The sequence below is a fragment of the Scomber japonicus genome, chromosome 3, assembly GCF_027409825.1.
Source record: "Scomber japonicus isolate fScoJap1 chromosome 3, fScoJap1.pri, whole genome shotgun sequence".
In the NCBI taxonomy this organism is placed as follows: domain Eukaryota; kingdom Metazoa; phylum Chordata; class Actinopteri; order Scombriformes; family Scombridae; genus Scomber; species Scomber japonicus.
The window spans coordinates 39,446,180-39,466,315 of NC_070580.1; the positions used below are offsets into that span (position 1 = coordinate 39,446,180).

The 20,136-nt window shown below is 47.6% G+C and overlaps 3 protein-coding genes and 1 pseudogene across 6 annotated transcripts in view; 2 read left to right on the forward strand and 2 right to left on the reverse strand.

Annotated features, from left to right (window-relative positions):
* LOC128355637 (RNA-binding protein 39-like) overlaps positions 1 to 1,431 on the forward strand; it is a 13,901-nt gene extending 12,470 nt beyond the window's left edge. For all 4 annotated transcript variants that reach the window (XM_053315956.1, XM_053315957.1, XM_053315958.1 and 1 more), the window contains 2 exons: positions 909 to 987; positions 1,065 to 1,431. In XM_053315956.1, coding sequence (XP_053171931.1) covers positions 909 to 987; positions 1,065 to 1,168 — 183 coding nt within the window. In that variant the 3' untranslated portion in view covers positions 1,169 to 1,431. The remainder of the gene's footprint in view (positions 1 to 908; positions 988 to 1,064) is intronic.
* A 2,985-nt stretch (positions 1,432 to 4,416) lies between these two features.
* Positions 4,417 to 6,824, reverse strand: LOC128355688 (pyruvate dehydrogenase [acetyl-transferring]-phosphatase 1, mitochondrial-like). The gene is made up of 5 exons (XM_053316013.1): positions 6,648 to 6,824; positions 6,001 to 6,408; positions 5,816 to 5,910; positions 4,901 to 5,469; positions 4,417 to 4,710 (listed from the first exon to the last, which is right to left on the reverse strand). The coding sequence occupies exons 1-5, from the start codon at positions 6,822 to 6,824 to the stop codon at positions 4,436 to 4,438; spliced, it is 1,524 nt and encodes a 507-aa protein (XP_053171988.1). The 3' UTR covers positions 4,417 to 4,435.
* On the forward strand, positions 6,823 to 8,719 carry LOC128355435 (uncharacterized). Its single transcript, XM_053315673.1, has 2 exons — positions 6,823 to 6,991; positions 7,347 to 8,719. Exons 1-2 carry the CDS (start codon positions 6,823 to 6,825, stop codon positions 8,717 to 8,719), a joined length of 1,542 nt encoding a protein of 513 aa, XP_053171648.1.
* A 2,163-nt stretch (positions 8,720 to 10,882) lies between these two features.
* Positions 10,883 to 13,765, reverse strand: LOC128355436 (uncharacterized; annotated as a pseudogene).
* Between the last annotated feature and the right edge of the window lie 6,371 nt (positions 13,766 to 20,136).

Sequence of the window (20,136 nt, forward strand, 5' to 3'; positions counted from 1 at the left end):
ACCATCACCATACCATCACATACCATCATACTATCATACCATCACCATACATCACCATACCATCACCATACCATCACATACCACCACCATACCATCACCATATCATCACCATACCACCATACCACCATACATCACCATACCACCATAGCATCACCATACCACCACCATACCATCACCATACCATCACCATACCACCATACCACTACCATACCATCACCATACCATCACCATACCACCATACCATCACCATACCATCACCATACCATCACTATACCACCACCATACCACCACCATACTACCACCATACCACCACCATACCATCATCATACCACCACCATACCATCACCATACCATCACCATACCACCACCATACCATCACCATACCATCACCATACCATCACCATACCACCACCATACCACCACCATACCATCACCATACCATCACATACCATCACCATACCATCACCATACCACCACCATACCATCACCATACCATCACCATACCATCACCATACCACCACCATACCACCACCATACCATCACCATACCATCACATACCATCACCATACCATCACCATATCATCACCATACCACCATACCACCATACATCACCATACCACCATAGCATCACCATACCACCACCATACCATCACCATACCATCACCATACCACCATACCACTACCATACCATCACCATATCATCACCATACCACCATACCACCATACCACTACCATACTACCACCATACCACCATCATACATCACCATACCACCATACCATCACCATACCATCACCATACCATCACCATACCACCCCCATACCACCACCATACCATCACCATACCATCACCATACCAGTGATATCTGAAGCCTCTACTCCTCTGACCTCTGACCTCTTCCTGTTGCCAGGGTAACGTGTACGTTAAGTGTCCATCAGTCCAAGCTGCGATGGCTGCCGTCAGCGCTCTGCACGGGAGATACTTCGCAGGTAAGACTTCCTGTCACATGATGCTGTCACCTGTGCTGTGAGCCAATCAGAGCTGATCTGTGTTACCTGTGTTGCAGGTAAGGTGATCACGGCGGCGTTCGTCCCTCTGCTTGCTTACCATCAGCTGTTCCCGGAGTCCGCCAGCGCCACTCAGCTGCTGGCTCCGCCCCAGCGCCGGTGACTCATCCAACACTGCCTCTGATTGGACACTGGACATTAGACCCCGCCCCCTTTTATATCCTCCCCCCCGGTTGGTCGATACAGATCTGTTTACTTCCTGGTTCCAGCTGTTGGTTTAATTAGCATTTCTGGGCGTGGCCTCGTGATAGCCCCGCCCCTGTTTGTATTGTCCAATGATTGAGCTCCGTGAGCTGCCCGGCAGGAGATGGAGCCAGCTGATTGGTTATTGAACTGCTTTCTAAGATTTGATTAAATTTTATTTTGAAATCACTCAGAGCTGCTGTGTCTTCTTCTGCTGACAGGAAGTGTCAAATTAAAAGCCTTTTCTTCACTCAGACTACAGGTGTATCCAGGTGTGTCCAGGTAAACTACAGGTGTGTCCAGGTAAACTACAGGTGTGTCCAGGTAAACTACAGGTGTGTCCAGGTGTATCCAGGTAAACTACAGGTGTGTCCAGGTGTATCCAGGTAAACTACAGGTGTATCCAGGTAAACTACAGGTGTGTCCAGGTGTATCCAGGTAAACTACAGGTGTGTCCAGGTGTATCCAGGTAAACTACAGGTGTGTCCAGGTGTATCCAGGTGGGGCCTGTGTGGGTTCTATAAATATAACATTGGTTGTTTTTTAACTCGTCACTAGGCATGGACCGGTATGAGATTCTGGCGGTTTGATAACCATAAGAAACAATATCATGGTTTCATGGTTAAAGGTATTATGATTCCAGCTCTAAAATGTTCCTAAAAGGAAGAAAAATAAAGACAGATGTTAATTTAACCTGAATCTGTAATGACAGTGTGAGGGGTCGAGATACTCTACGCTGCAGCTGCTCCACCTGAGGGATTTCTGACCAGCACTTCCTGTCTTTGACCAGCACTTCCTGTCTCTGACCAGCACTTCCTGTCTTTGACCTGCACTTCCTGTCTTTGACCTGCACTTCCTGTCTTTGACCAGCACTTCCTGTCTTTGACCTGACTAAAAACGTCTCATACCTCAGGAACGGTATGAGGATGGAAAGGAAGGAGGGAAGGAAAGACAAAAGGAAGGAAGGAAGGAAGGATTTATATGACTAGACTAGACAACAAACGTCTCATACCTGAGGAACGGTACGACAGAACATTTGGCGGTTTCGGTTATCGTGGCTTTGAACACGGTTATCATCTCATGCCGACTCGTCATCATTAACAGACATTTGTTATAATATTCACGTTAAACTAAAGTTTTATTTCCACGATACGGTTCTGTCTCTTTTTATGACGATGAAACAAAGAACCGGTCGTCTGCTCCGTCTGTGTGTCGACTACATGTAACCCGAACCCTGATTGGCTCAGGTGAGTTTACAGCTCTGATTGGCTCGGCCTGCTTCACCTGGTGCCCAAAATCACACACGTCTTCTGATGTTCAACTTGTTATCAATATTTCAAAAAATATTTCAAAAACTTGAAAATACTGTTGCATTCCTCACATTTAATATAATTCATTGCTCCCTTTTTATAGTTATATAGAATACTAATGAATGAAGTCTGATCTCTGAAAGCTTTAAGGATTCATCACACCATGAATCTGTGACTGAGGTGTTCGGGTTAGAGACTAATTATGAACAGTGTGAGTGTTAAATGAATCATTATTAGTATAAGTCCACTTAAACAGACTGTAGCTGATACAATATTTAATATCTATCATTCTTTTGTGGTTACACCATTTGACATTTTCAGGAGCATTCAGTCTGACTTTTGGTATAAAATGGTTTAAATGTGATTTAAATGATATAAAACCAACAAAAGTACTAAATGTAAATCTTGTATTAATATATTAATGATGTTGAGGTGTAACCTCCATGCTGTCTTGCTGCGGAGTTCAGTCTGAATTCAGTCCCTTCCTCCCTCCCCTCCCTCCCTCCCTCCCTCCCTCCCTTCCTTCCTCCCTCCCTCCCTTCCTTCCTTCCTTTATTCCTTCCTCCCTTCCTCCCTCCTTCCTTCCTCCCTCCCTCCCTCCTTCCCTCCTTCCCTCCTTCCCTCCCTCCCTCCCTTCCTCCCTCCTTCCCTCCTTCCCTCCCTCCCTCCTTCCTCCCTTCCCCCTACCTTCCTCCTTCCTTCCTTCCTTCCTTCCTTCCTTCCTTCCTTCCTTCCTTCCTTCCTTCCTTCCTTCCTTCCTTCCTTCCTTCCTTCCTTCCTTCCTCCCTCCCTCCCTTCCTTCCTTTATTCCTTTTTCCCTTCCTCCCTCCTTCCTTCCTCCCTCCTTCCTCTCTCCCTCCCTCCCTCCTACCTTCCTTCCTCCCTCCCTTCCTTCCTTCCTTCCTTCTATAAAAGCAACAAAAGTACTAAATGTAAATCTAGTATTAATATATTAATGATGTTGAGGCGTAACCTCCATGATGTCTTGCTGCGGAGTCTGAATTCAGTCCCTTCCTCCCTCCTTCCCTCCCTCCCTCCCTCCCTCCCTTCCTTCCTTCCTTCCTTCCTTCCTTCCTTCCTTCCTCCCTCCCTCCCTCCCTCCCTCCCTCCCTCCCTTCCTCCCTTCCTCCCTCCTTCCTTCCTCCCTCCTTCCTCTCTCCCTCCCTCCCTTCCTCCCTCCTTCCCTCCTTCCCTCCCTTCCCCCTACCTTCCTCCTTCCTTCCTTCCTTCCTTCCTTCCTTCCTTCCTTCCTTCCTTCCTTCCTTTATTCCTTCCTCCCTTCCTCCCTCCTTCCTTCCTCCCTCCTTCCTCTCTCCCTCCCTCCCTCCCTCCTTCCCTCCCTCCCTCCCTCCCTCCCTTCCTCCCTCCTTCCCTCCTTTCCTCCCTCCTTCCCTCCTTCCCTCCCTCCCTCCTTCCTCCCTCCCTCCTTCCTTCCTTCCTTCCTTCCTTCTATAAAAGCAACAAAAGTACTAAATGTAAATCTTGTATTAATATATTAATGATGTTGAGCTGTAACCTCCATGATGTCTTGCTGCGGAGGTCTGAATTTATCTGCTGCTGTTTTAACCTGATGCTGCTTTTAAATCTAGTTTAACTCATTTATTAATTCATCATCTTACCAACATTTATTATTTATCTCTGACCTATTTACATGACTCATATCACAATATTACAAATAATTAATGAAATAAACAAAAACATTACTGGTTTAATGTTTAATCAGCTGATCTGTAGATGGAGAACATCACTAACTTATTGAACATGAACTTTATTATTGGGACGATGCATCGAAACCAAAGTTTGTTATTTACATCTCAGGAGACAAAGAGCAACAGACAGCAGTAATCTGTCTCCTAGGTGACGGTCAGCTGAGCGCGTTACAGGTCGGGCTCGTTCAGGTGGACGACGGTGATGGTGATGTCATCGCGGTATCTCCGCGCCAGATCTGCCGGCAGACTCAGCATCTTGGTGAGGCGGTTTGGCGCCACTGCTCCGTAGCCGTCGTCTCCCAGCGCGTGACGGAGCAGGTGGGTGGTGGCGTTCAGGTCCTCCAGCACCGACAGGACCCGCCCCTTCCTCTCCAGCAGGAAGCGCTGCAGGCCGCCCAGCGTCGCGCCCACGCCGGGAATTATGGGTCTCTGCTGCTGAAGACCTGCAGAAAAACAAATGTGGGTTTGAAACTTTCTGCTCCTCCCAGAAAGTCAAAGCTCACTGAACTTCTTTACTGCAAGTGTTGTTGGAGCTTTGACTTTATTCAGATCTTTGAAGTAAAGTAATTGTGCCAGAAACCCCAGAAACCTCCCGAAACCTCCACCCTATGACATCACAGTGACATCACTGACCTGTCAGCTGTTGTCCCACCAGCTGGACGACCGTCTGTCGGTGCATCAGCTCCCAGAGTCCGTCGGTTGCCAGGACCAGGAACTTGTCAGCAGGCGTGATGCGGTGGCGGGTGACATCCGGCACGGCGCTGAGGTACGGGGGGGTCAGGTAGTGCGGCGGCAGCGTCCGGACCGCCTCGCTGACCGCAGACAGGACGTCCGGTCGGGTTTCGTAGACTCGACTCAGCATCTCTGCGCTCCATTTGAAGCGGACGTCTCCGAACGCCCTGAAGGGCAGCAGCAGACCCAGCAGCCGGTCATGGCGGACCGCCGTCCTCAGCTCCGATGGCGGGTGCTCTCCCAGAATCCTTTGCAGCTCGTCGGGGTTCTCGGCGTTGTGGTCGTTGGTGAGACTGACCGCGGACCAGCGCCCGTCCGGATCCTGGACGCCCAGCACGGCCCGGCTGTCCCCCAGGTTAGACACGTGCAGGATGCCGTTGGAGATGTGGGCGACGCAGGCGGTGCAGCCCGACAGCGCCACCCGCAGGGGGCAGGACAGAGACCCCGTCTCCCCAGGGAGGGACACGCGTCTGTGCACAGAAACAAGCTTCACATCTACAAACTGTTATTTAATCTTTATGATATTATTCTAATTATCAGTTTAATCAAGAACAGATGAATTATTAATATGAAGACCATCTGTGAAGGCTCTAATAATAATAAACTAAAGTAACCCAGCTGACATTAAAGGATCATCATGAGGCTGTAGTCTCTGGTTGTTTTGGTGCCACCTAGCTACCACAGCGAGCTACCACAGCTAGCTACAACAGCGAGCTACCACAGCTAGCTACCATAGCTAGCTACCACAGCCAGCTACCACAGCCAGCTACCACAGCTAGCTACAACAGCTAGCTAACATGTGGAATGAATCATCACCTGGACGAGGACAGGTGGACCTGCGCCTCCACAGAAAGATCATAGTCGAGTCGCCGGAAAGCGTTGACCAGCGCTGAACTCAACATGTCGCCATCCTGCAGCCAATCAGAGCAGAGAGATGATAAGAGAGGACCTGTGATGCCACCCCCCCCCCCACCCCCCAGGTAGTTAATTGGTTATATTACCTCCTCCTCCTCCTCCTCCTGCAGTCTCTCCAGCCAGTAGTTTCTGAGGCTGTGGAAGGATGTTGCCCCCCCGTCGGGGCAGCTGTGGTCTTGGGGGTGTTTGTGCCACTCCAGCAGGGGGGGGACGGGCCGGTCCTCCTCCACCGCCCGTTCCAGCTCTTCCAGCATCCTCAGCGGCAGCGTTGCCACGGTGATGTAGTAGAAAAGCCTCTGACTGACGGCGTCAGCGCACGCTGGGCCCGCGTGTCCGTCAAACACACCAAACAGCACCCCGCCGCGGCCCGGCAGGCAGGTGGCGCTGCTGCGACGGTCCTCACCGGGATGGTTGGACGGTAACATGTTGCTATGGAAACCAAGGACACCGTGGGACGCCGGGCCTCTGGGGAGGATGTGGCTGTACTCGTTGGCCTGGAAACAGAAGATGGACGGATGAGACAAAGGAGCAGAGGAGCAGAGGAGCAGACAGAGGAGCAGATAGAGGAGCAGACAGAGTAGCAGACAGAGGAGCAGAGGAGCAGACAGAGGAGCAGAGGAGCAGATAGAGGAGCAGACAGAGGAGCAGAGGAGCAGACAGAGGAGCAGAGGAGCAGACAGAGGAGGAGACAGAGCAGACAGAGGAGCAGACAGAGGAGCAGAGGAGCAGACACCTTTAAGATGTGGTTGATCTGAGCTGAACCCATCTGTCCCGCCTCCTGCGCATTCCTGTACTTCCTGCCCCCGCTGCCTGCTGGGTAACGTAGTTCCGGGGGGGGAGGGGAGAGGGAGCGGCACAGCTGGAGCTCAAACCTGCAACGTCCACCCAAACTTCCTGTTCGTCCCAACATGGCTGCAGTGGGACCTGCCGACAGGTGTGTCTACCTGTTGATGAGCAGCACCTGTCCTCCACCTGTCCTCCACCTGTCCAACACCTGCCCTCCACCTGTCCCCTACACCTGTCCAACACCTGTCCTCCACCTGTCCCCTACACCTGTCTTCCACCTGTCCTCCACCTGTCCTCCACCTGTCCAACACCTGTCCTCCACCTGTCCTCCACCTGTCCCCTACACCTGTCCTCCACCTGTCCAACACCTGTCCTCCACCTGTCCAATACCTGTCCCCTACACCTGTCCTCCACCTGTCCAACACCTGTCTTCCACCTGTCCCCTACACCTGTCTTCCACCTGTCCAGCACCTGTCCTCCACCTGTCCAACACCTGTCTTCCACCTGTCCAGACAGAGGAGCACCTGTCCCCTACACCTGTCCTAAACCTGTACTCCACCTGTCCCCTACACCTGTCCAACACCTCTCCTCCACCTGTCCAACACCTGTCTTCCACCTGTCCAACACCTGTCTTCCACCTGTCCAGACAGAGGAGCACCTGTCCCCTACACCTGTCCTAAACCTGTACTCCACCTGTCCCCTACACCTGTCCAACACCTCTCCTCCACCTGTCCAACACCTGTCTTCCACCTGTCCTACACCTGTCCAGCACCTGTCCTCCACCTGTCCAACACCTGTCTTCCACCTGTCCAGACAGAGGAGCACCTGTCCCCTACACCTGTCCTAAACCTGTACTCCACCTGTCCCCTACACCTGTCCAACACCTCTCCTCCACCTGTCCAATACCTGTCCCCTACACCTGTGAAACACCTGTCCAACACCTGTCCAGCACTTGTCCTACACCTGTCCCCTACACCTCCACCTGTCCTCCACCTGTCTTCCACCTGTCCAGCACCTGTCTTCCACCTGTCCCCTACACCTGTCCAACACCTGTCCTACACCTGTCCCCTACACCTGTCCAACACCTGTCTTCCACCTGTCCTCAACCTGTCCAGCACCTGTCCTCCACCTGTCCAGACAGAGGAGCACCTGTCCAACACCTGTCCTACACCTGTCCCCTACACCTGTCCAACACCTGTCCAACACCTGTCCTCCACCTGTCCCCTACACCTGTCTTCCACCTGTCCAGCACCTGTCCTCCACCTGTCCCCTACACCTGTCTTCCACCTGTCCAGCACCTGTCCTACACCTGTCCAGCACCTGTCCAACACCTGTCTTCCACCTGTCCTCAACCTGTCCAGCACCTGTCCCCAACACCTGTCCAACACCTGTCCAACACCTGTCCAACACCTGTCCTCAACCTGTCCAGCACCTGTCCTCCACCTGTCCAACACCTGTCTTCCACCTGTCCAGACAGAGGAGCACCTGTCCTACACCTGTCCTAAACCTGTACTCCACCTGTCCCCTACACCTGTCCAACACCTCTCCTCCACCTGTCCAACACCTGTCTTCTACCTGTCCTCCACCTGTCCCCTACACCTCCACCTGTCCAACACCTGTCCAACACCTGTCCTCCACCTGTCTTCCACCTGTCTTCCACCTGTCCAGCACCTGTCTTCCACCTGTCCAGACAGAGGAGCACCTGTCCCCTACACCTGTCCTAAACCTGTACTCCACCTGTCCCCTACACCTGTCCAACACCTCTCCTCCACCTGTCCAACACCTGTCCCCTACACCTGTCCCCTACACCTGTCCAACACCTCTCCTCCACCTGTCCAACACCTGTCCAGCACCTGTCCAGCACCTGTCCTCCACCTGTCTTCCACCTGTCCCCTACACCTGTCCTACACCTGTCCAACACCTGTCCCCTACACCTGTCTTCCACCTGTCCAATACCTGTCCCCTACACCTGTCCAACACCTGTCCTCCACCTGTCCTCCACCTGTCCTCCTTTGTTAGTGTTTTCTCAGACAGTTTCGGTGTGCAGCCGTTTCCTTCGCTGTGACCTTTGCCAGTTTCAGTCAGTAATCAGTCACCCATAAACCTGCTGCTCACAGAAGCCCCGCCCCCCACTTCCTGTCTGCTGCTCACAGAAGCCCCGCCCCCCACTTCCTGTCTGTGTTCATTAAATGTGTCTGCAGCTCTGCTTGTAGTTACGGCTGATGTCCACCAGAGGGCGACATTTGACCAGAAACAGATGATTTTAGAAAATATCTAATATATGATATATTATATATTTAAACTGGCTTTTTAGAAAAACTTATTAAACATTTAAACATAAATAAATAATTTTCTCTTTTTTTTAAGAACAAATGTTTTTTTAATTAAATATCAGTAAATTTAAAGTAAAGTAAATTTAGAAATACTGTATCATCAGTTCATTCTGGCTTCATGTGTTGCATGTTCACCAATCCAGGATGATGAAATAGAAATATGTGAAGCCAGGTCTCAGTAATTCAGATATCACAGATTTACTGATGCAGACATGGAAAAAACACGTGCTGCACACCTCTGACCAAGTGAGCAACAGCTTCTAGTGGAAACTAATGAGGAGGTGAAACACAAATGTTCAAAGAGAAATAAGTGTGATGTAATTAAAGTGACAATAACGGAGCGACTGAATGTGGAAGTAGTCCAAATATAAACACTTCATAACACTGCTCCACTGAAACTGTCATAATTACAACTCAAGGAGGAAGTCTACTTATCATGTTCACAATGAGCCGCCTACCAAATGTGACAGAGCTGCAAACATAACAGAGCCTTTACTCACATGTTCAGCATCTCTACCTGAATATAAGAACATGCCTCTTGTGAAGAAACGTAGTGAAACACAGATCATCTGTGGATGGTGAGGGCTCCGCGTTGCACGCTGCTCAACTTTGGGACCCTGCAGCAATTATTACAGTGATACTGTATCTGTGCTATTTTAATGTAGGCTGATAAATATGAATATATGAATTCACTTTAAAACACTTTTATTTCCCACTGAACAAATAAAACAGCAGGATTAACTAAACCTGGCTGTTAGCCTGGTCTGGAGCCGGCTAGCCGCACAGAATAAATCTCCATGGTAACTGAATAAATCTCCACGGTAACTGAATATATCTCCACGGTAACTGAATATATCTCCACGGTAACTGAATATATCTCCATGGTAACTGAATAAATCTCCACGGTAACTGAATATATCTCCACAGTAACTGAATATATCTCCACGGTAACTGAATATATCTCCACGGTAACTGAATACATCTCCATGGTAACTGAATATATCTCCACGGTAACTGAATACATCTCCATGGTAACTGAATAAATCTCCACGGTAACTGAATACATCTCCACGGTAACTGAATACATCTCCATGGTAACTGAATAAATCTCCATGGTAACTGATGCTCCTGATGTTAACCAGAAAATCCCGGCTTAATCTGCTATCTAGGTTTTGTGCAGCAGCCCTCTGGTTGGTACTAAATTCTCTGACAGGAGGAGACTCTCCGTCCTAAAACCAGCACACAGAGACACTGAGGAACCAGAACCAAACCAGAACCCAAAACCAGCACACAGAGACACTGAGGAACCAGAACCAAACCAGAACCCAAACCCAGCACACAGAGACACTGAGGAACCAGAACCAAACCAGAACCCAAACCCAGCACACAGAGGTTGAGTGAATGTGGTGTTGAAGGTGTGGAGGTGGATCAGTGTGTCAGAGGAGACTCTGTAGAAGGACAGAGTGCCAGCAGGACAGGAAGAGGAGGAAGAAGAAGAAGAGGAAGAGGAGGAGGAAGAAGAGGAGGAGGAGGAAGAAGAGGAGGAGGAGGAAGAAGAGGAGGAGGAGGGGGAAGAGGAAGAGGAGGGGGAAGTGGAAGAGGATGACGTATGAATCTATGGGAGACTGGTTTTTAAAATAAAAGACTGGTGTAGGATGGCCGGATTGATTAGTTTTAGTTTTCTTCAGGTGGAGTACTATAGTGTTGTCAGAAAATAGTGATAAGTCAGAGATGCAAGCATGACGGCACGGGTCGAAGTGGGATGATGACGCAGTGAATTCTGAGCATCTGAGGAAACCGTAAAATGCTAACATGAACATCGCTGCGAGGGTCAGGGCGATGTGAGGAGTTAGGTATCCTGAGCGAATAGTGAGTAGGCAAGCGGACAACAGTTCGGCGGTAAGAAGAAGCCGTTTAGGAGGTTTGGATGGTTCTTGGTGGAGGAGACTGGAGAGAAGTGACTTTACTTGGGGATGGTTTAAGGCTGAGCTGGATTACCTGTGATTAGTTTGGAGAAAGACTAGTACCGCTGAGGTAGGATTTGATAGTAGGCGTTCTTATGTTCATGGCAGAATGAGCATAGGTGATGTAGCAGGTGACGGTGGTGAGATAGAACGAGGGGGAAATGATGTTGTGTCGGTCATGAAAGTGTTGGAAATTATTCCAAGCTGTCCAGTGGGAGGGTTAGGGCTAGAAGCTGATAAGCCGTTAATTATATGGTTTTGGGATTCAACAATCAGGGGTATTAAAGATGGATTTACAGATTGAAAGTCAGTGCAGAATATGGAGGAACTAGTCGGCAGTGGTTTGGCATGCAGAGCCAGTTTCTGAACTTCTGGAACATAAAATGAGAGAGAGTCAGCGATGGTATTTTGGTGGCCAGGGACGTGAGCGGTGTGGAGGATATATTGGTTAGTGACGGAGTGCCACGTGAGCGACGCATGAATGGCATGATTGAAGAGGAGTTGGAGCGACCTTTGTTAATGATGTCAACTACTGAAAGATTATCAGAGTGTATGAGAATGGATTTACTGGACTATTCATGTCCCCATAGGACGGCGGCGGGTAGATTTCGAAGAGGCGGAGGAAGCGACCTGGCGATTGTTCGTGAGCTCTGGGGGCCATGATGATGCGAACCATCTACCGCTGTAGAAACCCCCCAAAACCGGCAGAGGGAGCGGCGGCATCAGTGAAGAGCTGAATGTCTAGGGAGTTGGTCAGTTGGTCATCGTAAAAGAAGGAGATACCGTTTCAGATCGAGGAGATGGAGCCACAAGCGCAGCTCGGCGAGACATGATTGATTCAGTGAGACGGATGACAGAAGCGACGGGACTGAAGATGCAATAGACAGCAGGTGGTGGCCGAGGAGGGAGAGTAATTGACGTTTGGTGCAAGATGGGGCCAAGAGGAAATTAGAGATGAGGAGACAGATATGGTTAAGCTTCTCAATGGGGAGAGACGGCTGGAACAAGTTAGTATCAAGGGTGATGCCCAAGAACTCTAATGATGAAGATGGGCCCTCCGTTTTTTCCGCCGACAGTGGGACACCAAGGTCGGTAAACACGGAGGTCAGAGTGACTATGCCAGATGCGGGAGGAGAAGAAGGGGGGGTAATGAGAAGGAAACCATCTAAGACATAAACAAGAAACTGGATGCCGTGATTATTAGATAATATCCAGCATAGGGCTTCTGATAAGGTGTCAAACAGGTTGGGACTACTTTTGCAGCCGAAGGTGAGTCTTACTGCAAAGTGGTATGTACCTCACCATTGGACACCCAAAAACCGCCAGAAATCCGGGTGGATAGGGAGAACTTTGAATGCACTGGTGATGTCGGCTTTTGAAAGCCATGAACCTTTGCCTGTGAGTTTAATGAGTGCGATAGCGTGGTTTATGGTAGCGTAGTGAAGTGAGTAGTCTTCGCTCGGAATGAGGCTGTTAACGCTGGGGACGCTGCTGCCGTGCGGAGCTGAAAGATCAATGATGATCCGCTGCTTTCCGGAGTATTTCCGAGTTGCTATACCGAGAGGGCTAATGCGAAAAGTAGGGAAAGGAGGGTGAGGAAAGGGGCTGGCATCCCGGTGCCATACGTCCTGTGAGACACTGAGAGCTGGTATTGGTTGGAAGGAGCTGCAAAATGTTCGGGCATCTCAGTGCTATCAGCTCCTGCTGAGGCAGCCTGCTGCTGTTGGATAGAAGAAAAGAAAGCTGGGGGCGCTGGCATCCCGGTGCCGTACGCCCCATTGGCCATTAATTGGGATTAGATGGAGGGCAGCAAAGCTTTCAGGCATCCCGGTGCCATGATAAGCTACTGCGTTGGTATGTCTACACTGCGTAGAGAGAGAAGCAGTGTGTACTGGCAACCCGGTGCCAGCCACGGCTGCTGAAAAAAGGAGGTGGGCTGGGTGTGAGGAGAGGGCTGGGGGTCCTGGCACCCTGGTGCCAGGTTCCTTCTCCCCAACTGATTGTAATGTGTGCTTATGGTGAACGGTGGCTGCAGTATCATGCAGAGACTGGTGAGTGGTAACTAGAGTTTTTCTATGCTTTGAAGCACTCTTCCTTCTTTGATATGCTGTTTTATTACTGGAGGCTTGAGGTTGAGAATAAGTTACCTCTCTAGGCGGGGTTCTGATGTCACCACGTTCGGCGTGCGTGGTGGCGTCATTTGGAAGGACGCTGGTGTGAACGGTGCTGCAGGAGCAGCACGCGGCCATGAGGCTGTTGAACTGTTTGGCCTTGTTGTTGGCACGGTTGAAGTGGATTCCCCTCTCCCTGAGTGCCTTATGGAGGGTGGCCATGGTCCAGTCTGAGATTTTTGAGGGAAACTGGCTGGTAGTGGACCTTGGTGGGGAATGGTGGTGCATCGAGCGGCTGCGGGTGGAGACGTCGGTGTCGGAGCGAAGTTTGGGGGCTGAAGTTATCCTCGCAGCGTTATCCTCGCCGCGTCCTCTTTTGGCTGGTGGGGGAGGTGTACCTGGAGAGGTGGAGGAGTCATCGGATGAGCTGTAGTTTTGTAGGTTGAGGAGAGATGATCCGGGCGCGATGGTGACTATGGAGGACACGGAGCTTGCAGGAGTCGACCGCTTTCTCAGCTGGTTCAGGAGCAGGGATGGTGAAGTCTCAGGCACCGAGACTATGGCGGCTCCTTCGGCTGGTTGGAGACCTTGGCGTTGAGTAAGCGGTGTACCTCCGAAGACCTCATCATCGGAGGGAGACAGAGAGATGAAATCCATGCCGTGGTACGGGTAAGTCACTGTAAATTAATAAGTAACTTCTTGACAATCAACGATAGTAGTTCTTGTGCGAATGCGAGTGAACGAGGGGGACGATGGTTATGTCTGTTTATATAGGAGCCGGAAGGACTGTAATTGGTGTGTGTTCCCGCTCCTGAAACTGTGCTTATCAAGCTTCGATTAGTTTGCAGCAGAAGAAAATGATTGAATGCAGGAAAGCATTGAACCCTGCACTAAACTGTGAAGAAACTAGACAACTATTAATAATGTTCACATTATTATTAGAGGGACATTTTTCTCAATCTGACAATAAAGACAGATCAAATGAAAGCTTCTATTATTATTGATCATCCTTTTTTTATTGGACATAACAGGTGATACAGCAGTTCCATTTATTTCTGCCTGAGTAACACAAACATACAAATGATCAACTTTACTTGGTAAAAAGACAAAAACAGCAAATAAGAAACATGTGAAAAGATTAGAAACAGATGAATGATGGTGTAAATGAGCTTTTTATTGTGGATATTTAGTAAGGCGCTAAACTGTCAGCTGTTTGTCCTCTAATATTCTGTTCACATACAGCCAGAGCTGCAACTATTAGTCCATTCATTGATTATCCATCAACACTAAATCAGCACTTCATCATCATTTTAGTCCTTTTGAAGCTTTTCTTTGTCTCACATGATAATAAACTGAATATTTGATGTTGTGGACTTTAGTTCAGACTAAATGAGACATTTAAAGACGCTGCCTTTGACTCTGTCCAATTACAACCAGCATTTCACACTATTTACACTATTTCCTGACATTTTAGAGACACAACTATGAATTGATGAATGGATGAATCATCATGTTGATTGACAGCTGTACATGCACATCCAGTAGAGACACACATAAAAACATGTTGGTTTCTGAATCCACTATATGATTCAAAAAACAAGTCATTGAACAAGAAGCCAAAAAAGCAAATAAGAGGAGAAAGAACAAAGTTCCTCTATAGGCCAGCAGATACTTCCTGTCATTATGTGTGTTATAGTTAGTGGCTAAACTCTTCCAACATGTTTAAAAAGCTCGCTCACAACTTGACGTTTCAGTAAACTTTGAGCCGCTGGTGGTTTTCTCTCTGAGAGCTTCTGAGTTTCACTTTGGGTGTTGGACTTGAACATTGACTGAGACTCATAAGGATCAAAGCCACCACCTCCCAACCTCCAAACAGTCCTCTAACAGACTGAGATATCTGCTCTGAGAAAATCAGCTTCTGTTTTACAGCTTTTTAAATGTGGATATATGTGACTGACTAACTAACTGTCAGTCATGTGGAAACCATGTTGGCTTTACAAACTCTATTTACAACCAGTGAGAGATCAGGTTGGTACTAAATAACATGAGAACCTTTCTCTGACAGGAGGAGACTCTCCTTCCTACAAACCACACAGAGACACTGAGGAACCAGAACCAGACCAGTAGACCCCAAACCCAGCACACAGAGGTTCAGTGAATGTGGTGTTGAAGGTGTGGAGGTGGATCAGTGTGTCAGAGGAGACTCTGTAGAAGGACAGAGTGCCAGCAGGACAGTCCACATACACTGCTACTCTGTTAGAGACAGAGGAGGAGGAGGAGGAGGAGGAGGAGGAGGAGGAGGAGGAGGAGGAGGGGGTGGGTGTTCTTCTCTTATTGTGACAGACAGAGTAACCTTCATCATCAGAGCAGAACAGACTCCAGGACTGATCATTCGCTCCAAACCAACAGTCTTTACTGTCTCCTTTCCTGCTGATTCTTCTGTAACTCACTGATATAGAAACCCATCCTCTCCACTTGACCTCCCAGTAACAGCGACCAGTCAGATCATTTCTACACAGCAGCTGAGGACAGAAGTCAAATCTGTCTGGATGATCAGGATATGACTGATACTCCTCCACACGTGTCACCTTCCTGTTGTTACCAGACAGTTTGAGGTTTCTGTTCATTGTGTTTGGATCCAGTTCCAGTTCACAGAAATCTGATGGAGAGAACGAGACATAATACAGCTGCAGTTATTGATGATGACATCACACACACACGCACACTATAACTTTACAGATATTTAATGTTTTATTTATTGAGTTCTTTTATTTTTTGTTGTTCTGGTCGTTAGTCTGAATGTTGACTTTATGCTTCTTGTTTGTTTGTTTCTGTTTTTAATTCTTGTTTTTCTTCACAATAAAATAAAATAAACTAAAATAAAAATAAAAGCACACTTACACCTCCAAGGACCTGGTGTCAACCATCGGACTCCAGCAGGCTGCAGGCTGAAAGGAGGAGGGGGGTCAGAGCAGCACGTTCTCTTTCAGCATGCTAACATGGACGTTACATGGCTCTAGTCTACTGTTTTATTATTCTCTTCTAATGTGGGGTTGGGCTTTCATACACTTTGATCCAATCTGAATCCACTATCCCAATCCTTCTGAAACCCTGATTGAATCTAATCAGGTTTAACTTTCAACATTTACAGGAAACTTCAGTTAGAAAGAAGAAAAAGTCAAAGATTCAGTTGAGATCTGTGATCAGCTCTGACAGAGAAAATGTTTCCAGCTCTTCCTCCTCTATCACACATTGTATGTCCATACCTGAGAGTGTCCAGTCCAGCAGACAGGATCCTCTCTCCTGAGTGTCCTGGATGATTGTAGCTCAGGTCCAGCTCTCTCAGATGGGAGGGGTTGGACCGCAGAGCTGAGGCCAGAGAAGCACAGCCTTCCTCTGTGATCAGACATCCTGACAGGCTGCAAACACACAAAACAACACACATGTCACACAGTGTGAGAGTACTGCTGTGTGCAGTCACATACAACAACAAACTGTCTCCAAACTAACTCACTAAAAGATGAAGTGAATCAGGGAGCTCCAGAAAGTTGAGCATCCAGCCAGATGGGAAGATTCAGCAGCATGTTTTTACCTCGTCATTGTGATCCAAATGTTCAAATCATTCTAATGTGTTTATGAAGAGTGAAGCTTTTGCCAAAAGGAAGAATAAAGACGCACTTTTATCACAGTGCTGTGTCAACTTTTCAGGTTTTTTTAAACTCCACTAAATCAAGGAGCCTCCTGATATAAAATGTGACTTCACAGAGGTTCATCAAAGTCTCCACCAGACAGACTAGTCTGCTCTTTAGCCTGAAACTGCTGCTGGAGGAACCCTGTGAATACTTGGCTGTGCAGCTCCAACGGTTTTTACACACATTTAGAAGAAATGTGGGAACTCTTCATTTTACAGCTCTGCTCATTTGATGGAAAGTAGCTGATGGATCAATAATCAGTGATCAATCATCTGATTATTGATCAGTGATGATTGAGGTTTAACCTTTGTAAATCTGACATTTAAACTAACTCATGTTTGTCCTCACAGTTGTCTGAGTAGCTGCAGTATGATTGGTCCATAAATACTTAGATACACACAAGCTGCTCATTTGGTTTCCATTCTTTTCTTCATAAATACAAACTAATATTATAGATATATAAACGGCACCGCTGTCAACTCTCACTCAGAGACACAACTGATAGCTGCGTGTGAGGCGTTTAGGGACAGTTTGTAAACTGTAGCAGCAGATACTGATAGCTTACTGTATGATGTATTGTCCTTTTTATTGGATTCAGATCCTTTCATATGTCTGACAGACCCAGCTCCCTCAGCATTCAGTTTATATTTTTCATGATGTCTCTCTCCTGTGTAGCAGCGTTTTGATGTATCCAGACTTGGGTGTAGTCTAACATTCAAGTCTCCACCACAGATTCGGGTTCCCTGAGCATCTGAGACCAATAACTCAAAGATTTGTTTCTAACATTTCCACTCAGATACCGGAGGAGCAGAAACATTTAAAAAGTGAGTAAAGCACCCTGTAGATCAGATCAGAACAAATCTGCCACCTGAACCTTTTTTTACATTTATGCACTCAAAGTTTAATTTACTAGAAATTAAACAGCCACTCCTCTCTTTGGGCTCTGCCTACAGGAAGATGAACACTGACTTCATGTTCAGGATCTTAAAGGAGACTCACTTCTACTTCTTCGCTCTTTCATTTTGCTTCTCTTAATTTGATTTCCCAAACCATTTACATTATACATAATTACTTTAATTGACTTGATACTTTGCATATTGTGTCATCTGAATACATTTCAACCCCTGCATGACTAAATATCACAAGCATCCTGCACCCCTGGTGCTATCAATAACAGGAGCACTAACATGAACATTAACTAGTAAGGCCTCTTTCATGGCCTCATGACTCAGTTGCAATGTGAGTATAGAGGGAAAGTCTCTTCCACCTGATGATGAAAGAAGGTCCTCTTCAGCCTTTCAGCTGATACACAGCTCCGTAACATCCAGTAAAACGTCCCAACAACAGATCTTTAGTCCTTATGCTCTTAATATTATCTTCCTCATAAGTTTAGTGTCACACACATAGCCTTGAAGATAATATCTGTCTCCTGTATTATTCTCAGCATCTCAGCATCAGACCACTAAAAGATATATTATAACTAAGCGTGTTACCGTTATGTTAAGAAAACTCATCAAGTGTCCTGATGCCAGATTGAAGCCGTGCCTGGAGCTTGTATTCTCACCGTTTCCTCACTTTCCACTGAATCACCAAAACAGCTGGCTGATCTGAACCAGAACCGTCACCGGTGTCCCTCTCTCTGCCATATCTGCTGAGTTGGAAGTCACTGTGCCTTCCTTGTAAAACACTGAAATCTTATGTTTCTTTTTGGAGCCTTTTTAAAGACATGATTGTTATTGAAGGTGTAAAAGAAGGAGAACATAAATGCTGCTTTCATGTCAGAACTTTTGTAAAAGTTACTCCACCCCCATATAGCTTAATTTATTTCTTGATGTATTGCCTCAAAATATAAAAGTGACATTGGACGTGTTGAGTATCAGGCCTCAATAAGCAGGCAAGGAAAGAAAAAAATGCTTATTGGACATTGAGCTGAGGTAAAAACTGGTTTAACAAATCATATCAGAGGAGCAATCCTACACAGGTTTAATGTTTATCCTCTGAAATCATTCAGAGTTTAAATACATCTGTTAAACAGGTTGATGAATCCTGACCTGAGAGTTTCCAGTCCACAGTGTGGACTCTTCAGTCCAGCAGAAAGCTGCTTCACTCCTGAATCCTGCAGGTTGTTGTTACTCAGGTCCAGATCTCTCAGACTAGAGGACTGGGAGCTGAGAACTGAGGACAGAGCTGCACAGCTTCTCTCTGAGAGGTTACAGTCAGACAGTCTAGAGAGGAAAAACAATAAGAACTTATTTATTTTTCTGACATTTTGAAAAGACAGCAGAATATTAAAATAATCTATCTGTGTGCTTACAGAGCTTTGTTGGAGACTTTGACCACTGGCAGCAGCCTCAGAAGAGCCTCCTCTGAAGCAGAGTATTTCTTCAGGTCAAACACGTCCAGATCTTTTTCTGATGACAGTAAGATGAAGACCAGAGCTGACCACTGAGCAGGAGACAGTTTATCTGTGGAGAGACTTCCTGATCTCAGGTACTGTTGGATCTCCTCCACTAGAGAACGATCATTCAGTTCATTCAGACAGTGGAACAGATTGATGCTTCTCTCTGCAGACAGATTCTCACTGATCTTCTCCTTGATGTACTCGACTGTTTCCTGATTGATCTGTGAACTACTTCCTGTCTTTTTCAGCAGACCTCGTAGGAGAGGCTGATTGGTCTGCAGTGAAAGACCCAGGAGGAAGCGGAGGAACAAGTCCAGGTGTCCATTTGGACTCTTTAAGGCCTCGTCCACAGCTCTCTGGTAGAAACGTGTTGATTTGACTTTTCTTATTTTAGACAACCAGGATGTTTTTTCTGCCAGCAGATTGACTCCAGACTTGATGAATGTCAGATGGACATGAAGAGCAGCCAGAAACTCCTGAACACTCAGATGGACGAAGCAGAACACCTGCAATAGCCCACAGTCCTCCTCTTTAAAGACCTGTGTGAACACTCCTGAGTACACTGAGGCTGCTCTGATATCGATGCCACACTCTGTCAGGTCTGATTCATAGAAGATCAGGTTGCCTTTCTGCAGCTGCTCAAAAGCCAGTTTCCCCAGAGACTCAATCATCTTCCTGCTCTCTGGACTCCAGTGTGGATCTGTCTCAGCTCCTCCATCATACTTGACGTTCTTCAGTTTGGACTGAAGCACCACAAAGCGGAGATACATCTCAGTCAGGGTCTTGGGCAGCTCTCCAATCTTACTGCTCTTCATGGTCTTCAGAACTGTAGCAGTGATCCAGCAGAAGACTGGGATGTGGCACATGATGTGGAGGCTTCGTGATGTCTTGATGTGGGAGATGATGGTTCTGGCCTGCTGCTTATCTCTGAATCT

Excerpts from the sequence above, each read along its gene's own strand:
- LOC128355688 (XM_053316013.1), bottom strand. The coding sequence starts at position 6,824 with ATGTTGGGACGAACAGGAAGTTTGGGTGGACGTTGCAGGTTTGAGCTC. Across the intron at positions 6,409-6,647 it reads AGATCAACCACATCTTAAAG|GCCAACGAGTACAGCCACAT; the intron begins GTGTCTGCTCCT and ends TTCTGTTTCCAG. Across the intron at positions 4,711-4,900 it reads GGTGGGACAACAGCTGACAG|GTCTTCAGCAGCAGAGACCC; the intron begins GTCAGTGATGTC and ends GTTTTTCTGCAG.
- LOC128355435 (XM_053315673.1), top strand. The coding sequence starts at position 6,823 with ATGGCTGCAGTGGGACCTGCCGACAGGTGTGTCTACCTGTTGATGAGC. Across the intron at positions 6,992-7,346 it reads CTTCCACCTGTCCTCCACCT|ACAGAGGAGCACCTGTCCCC; the intron begins GTCCTCCACCTG and ends CCACCTGTCCAG.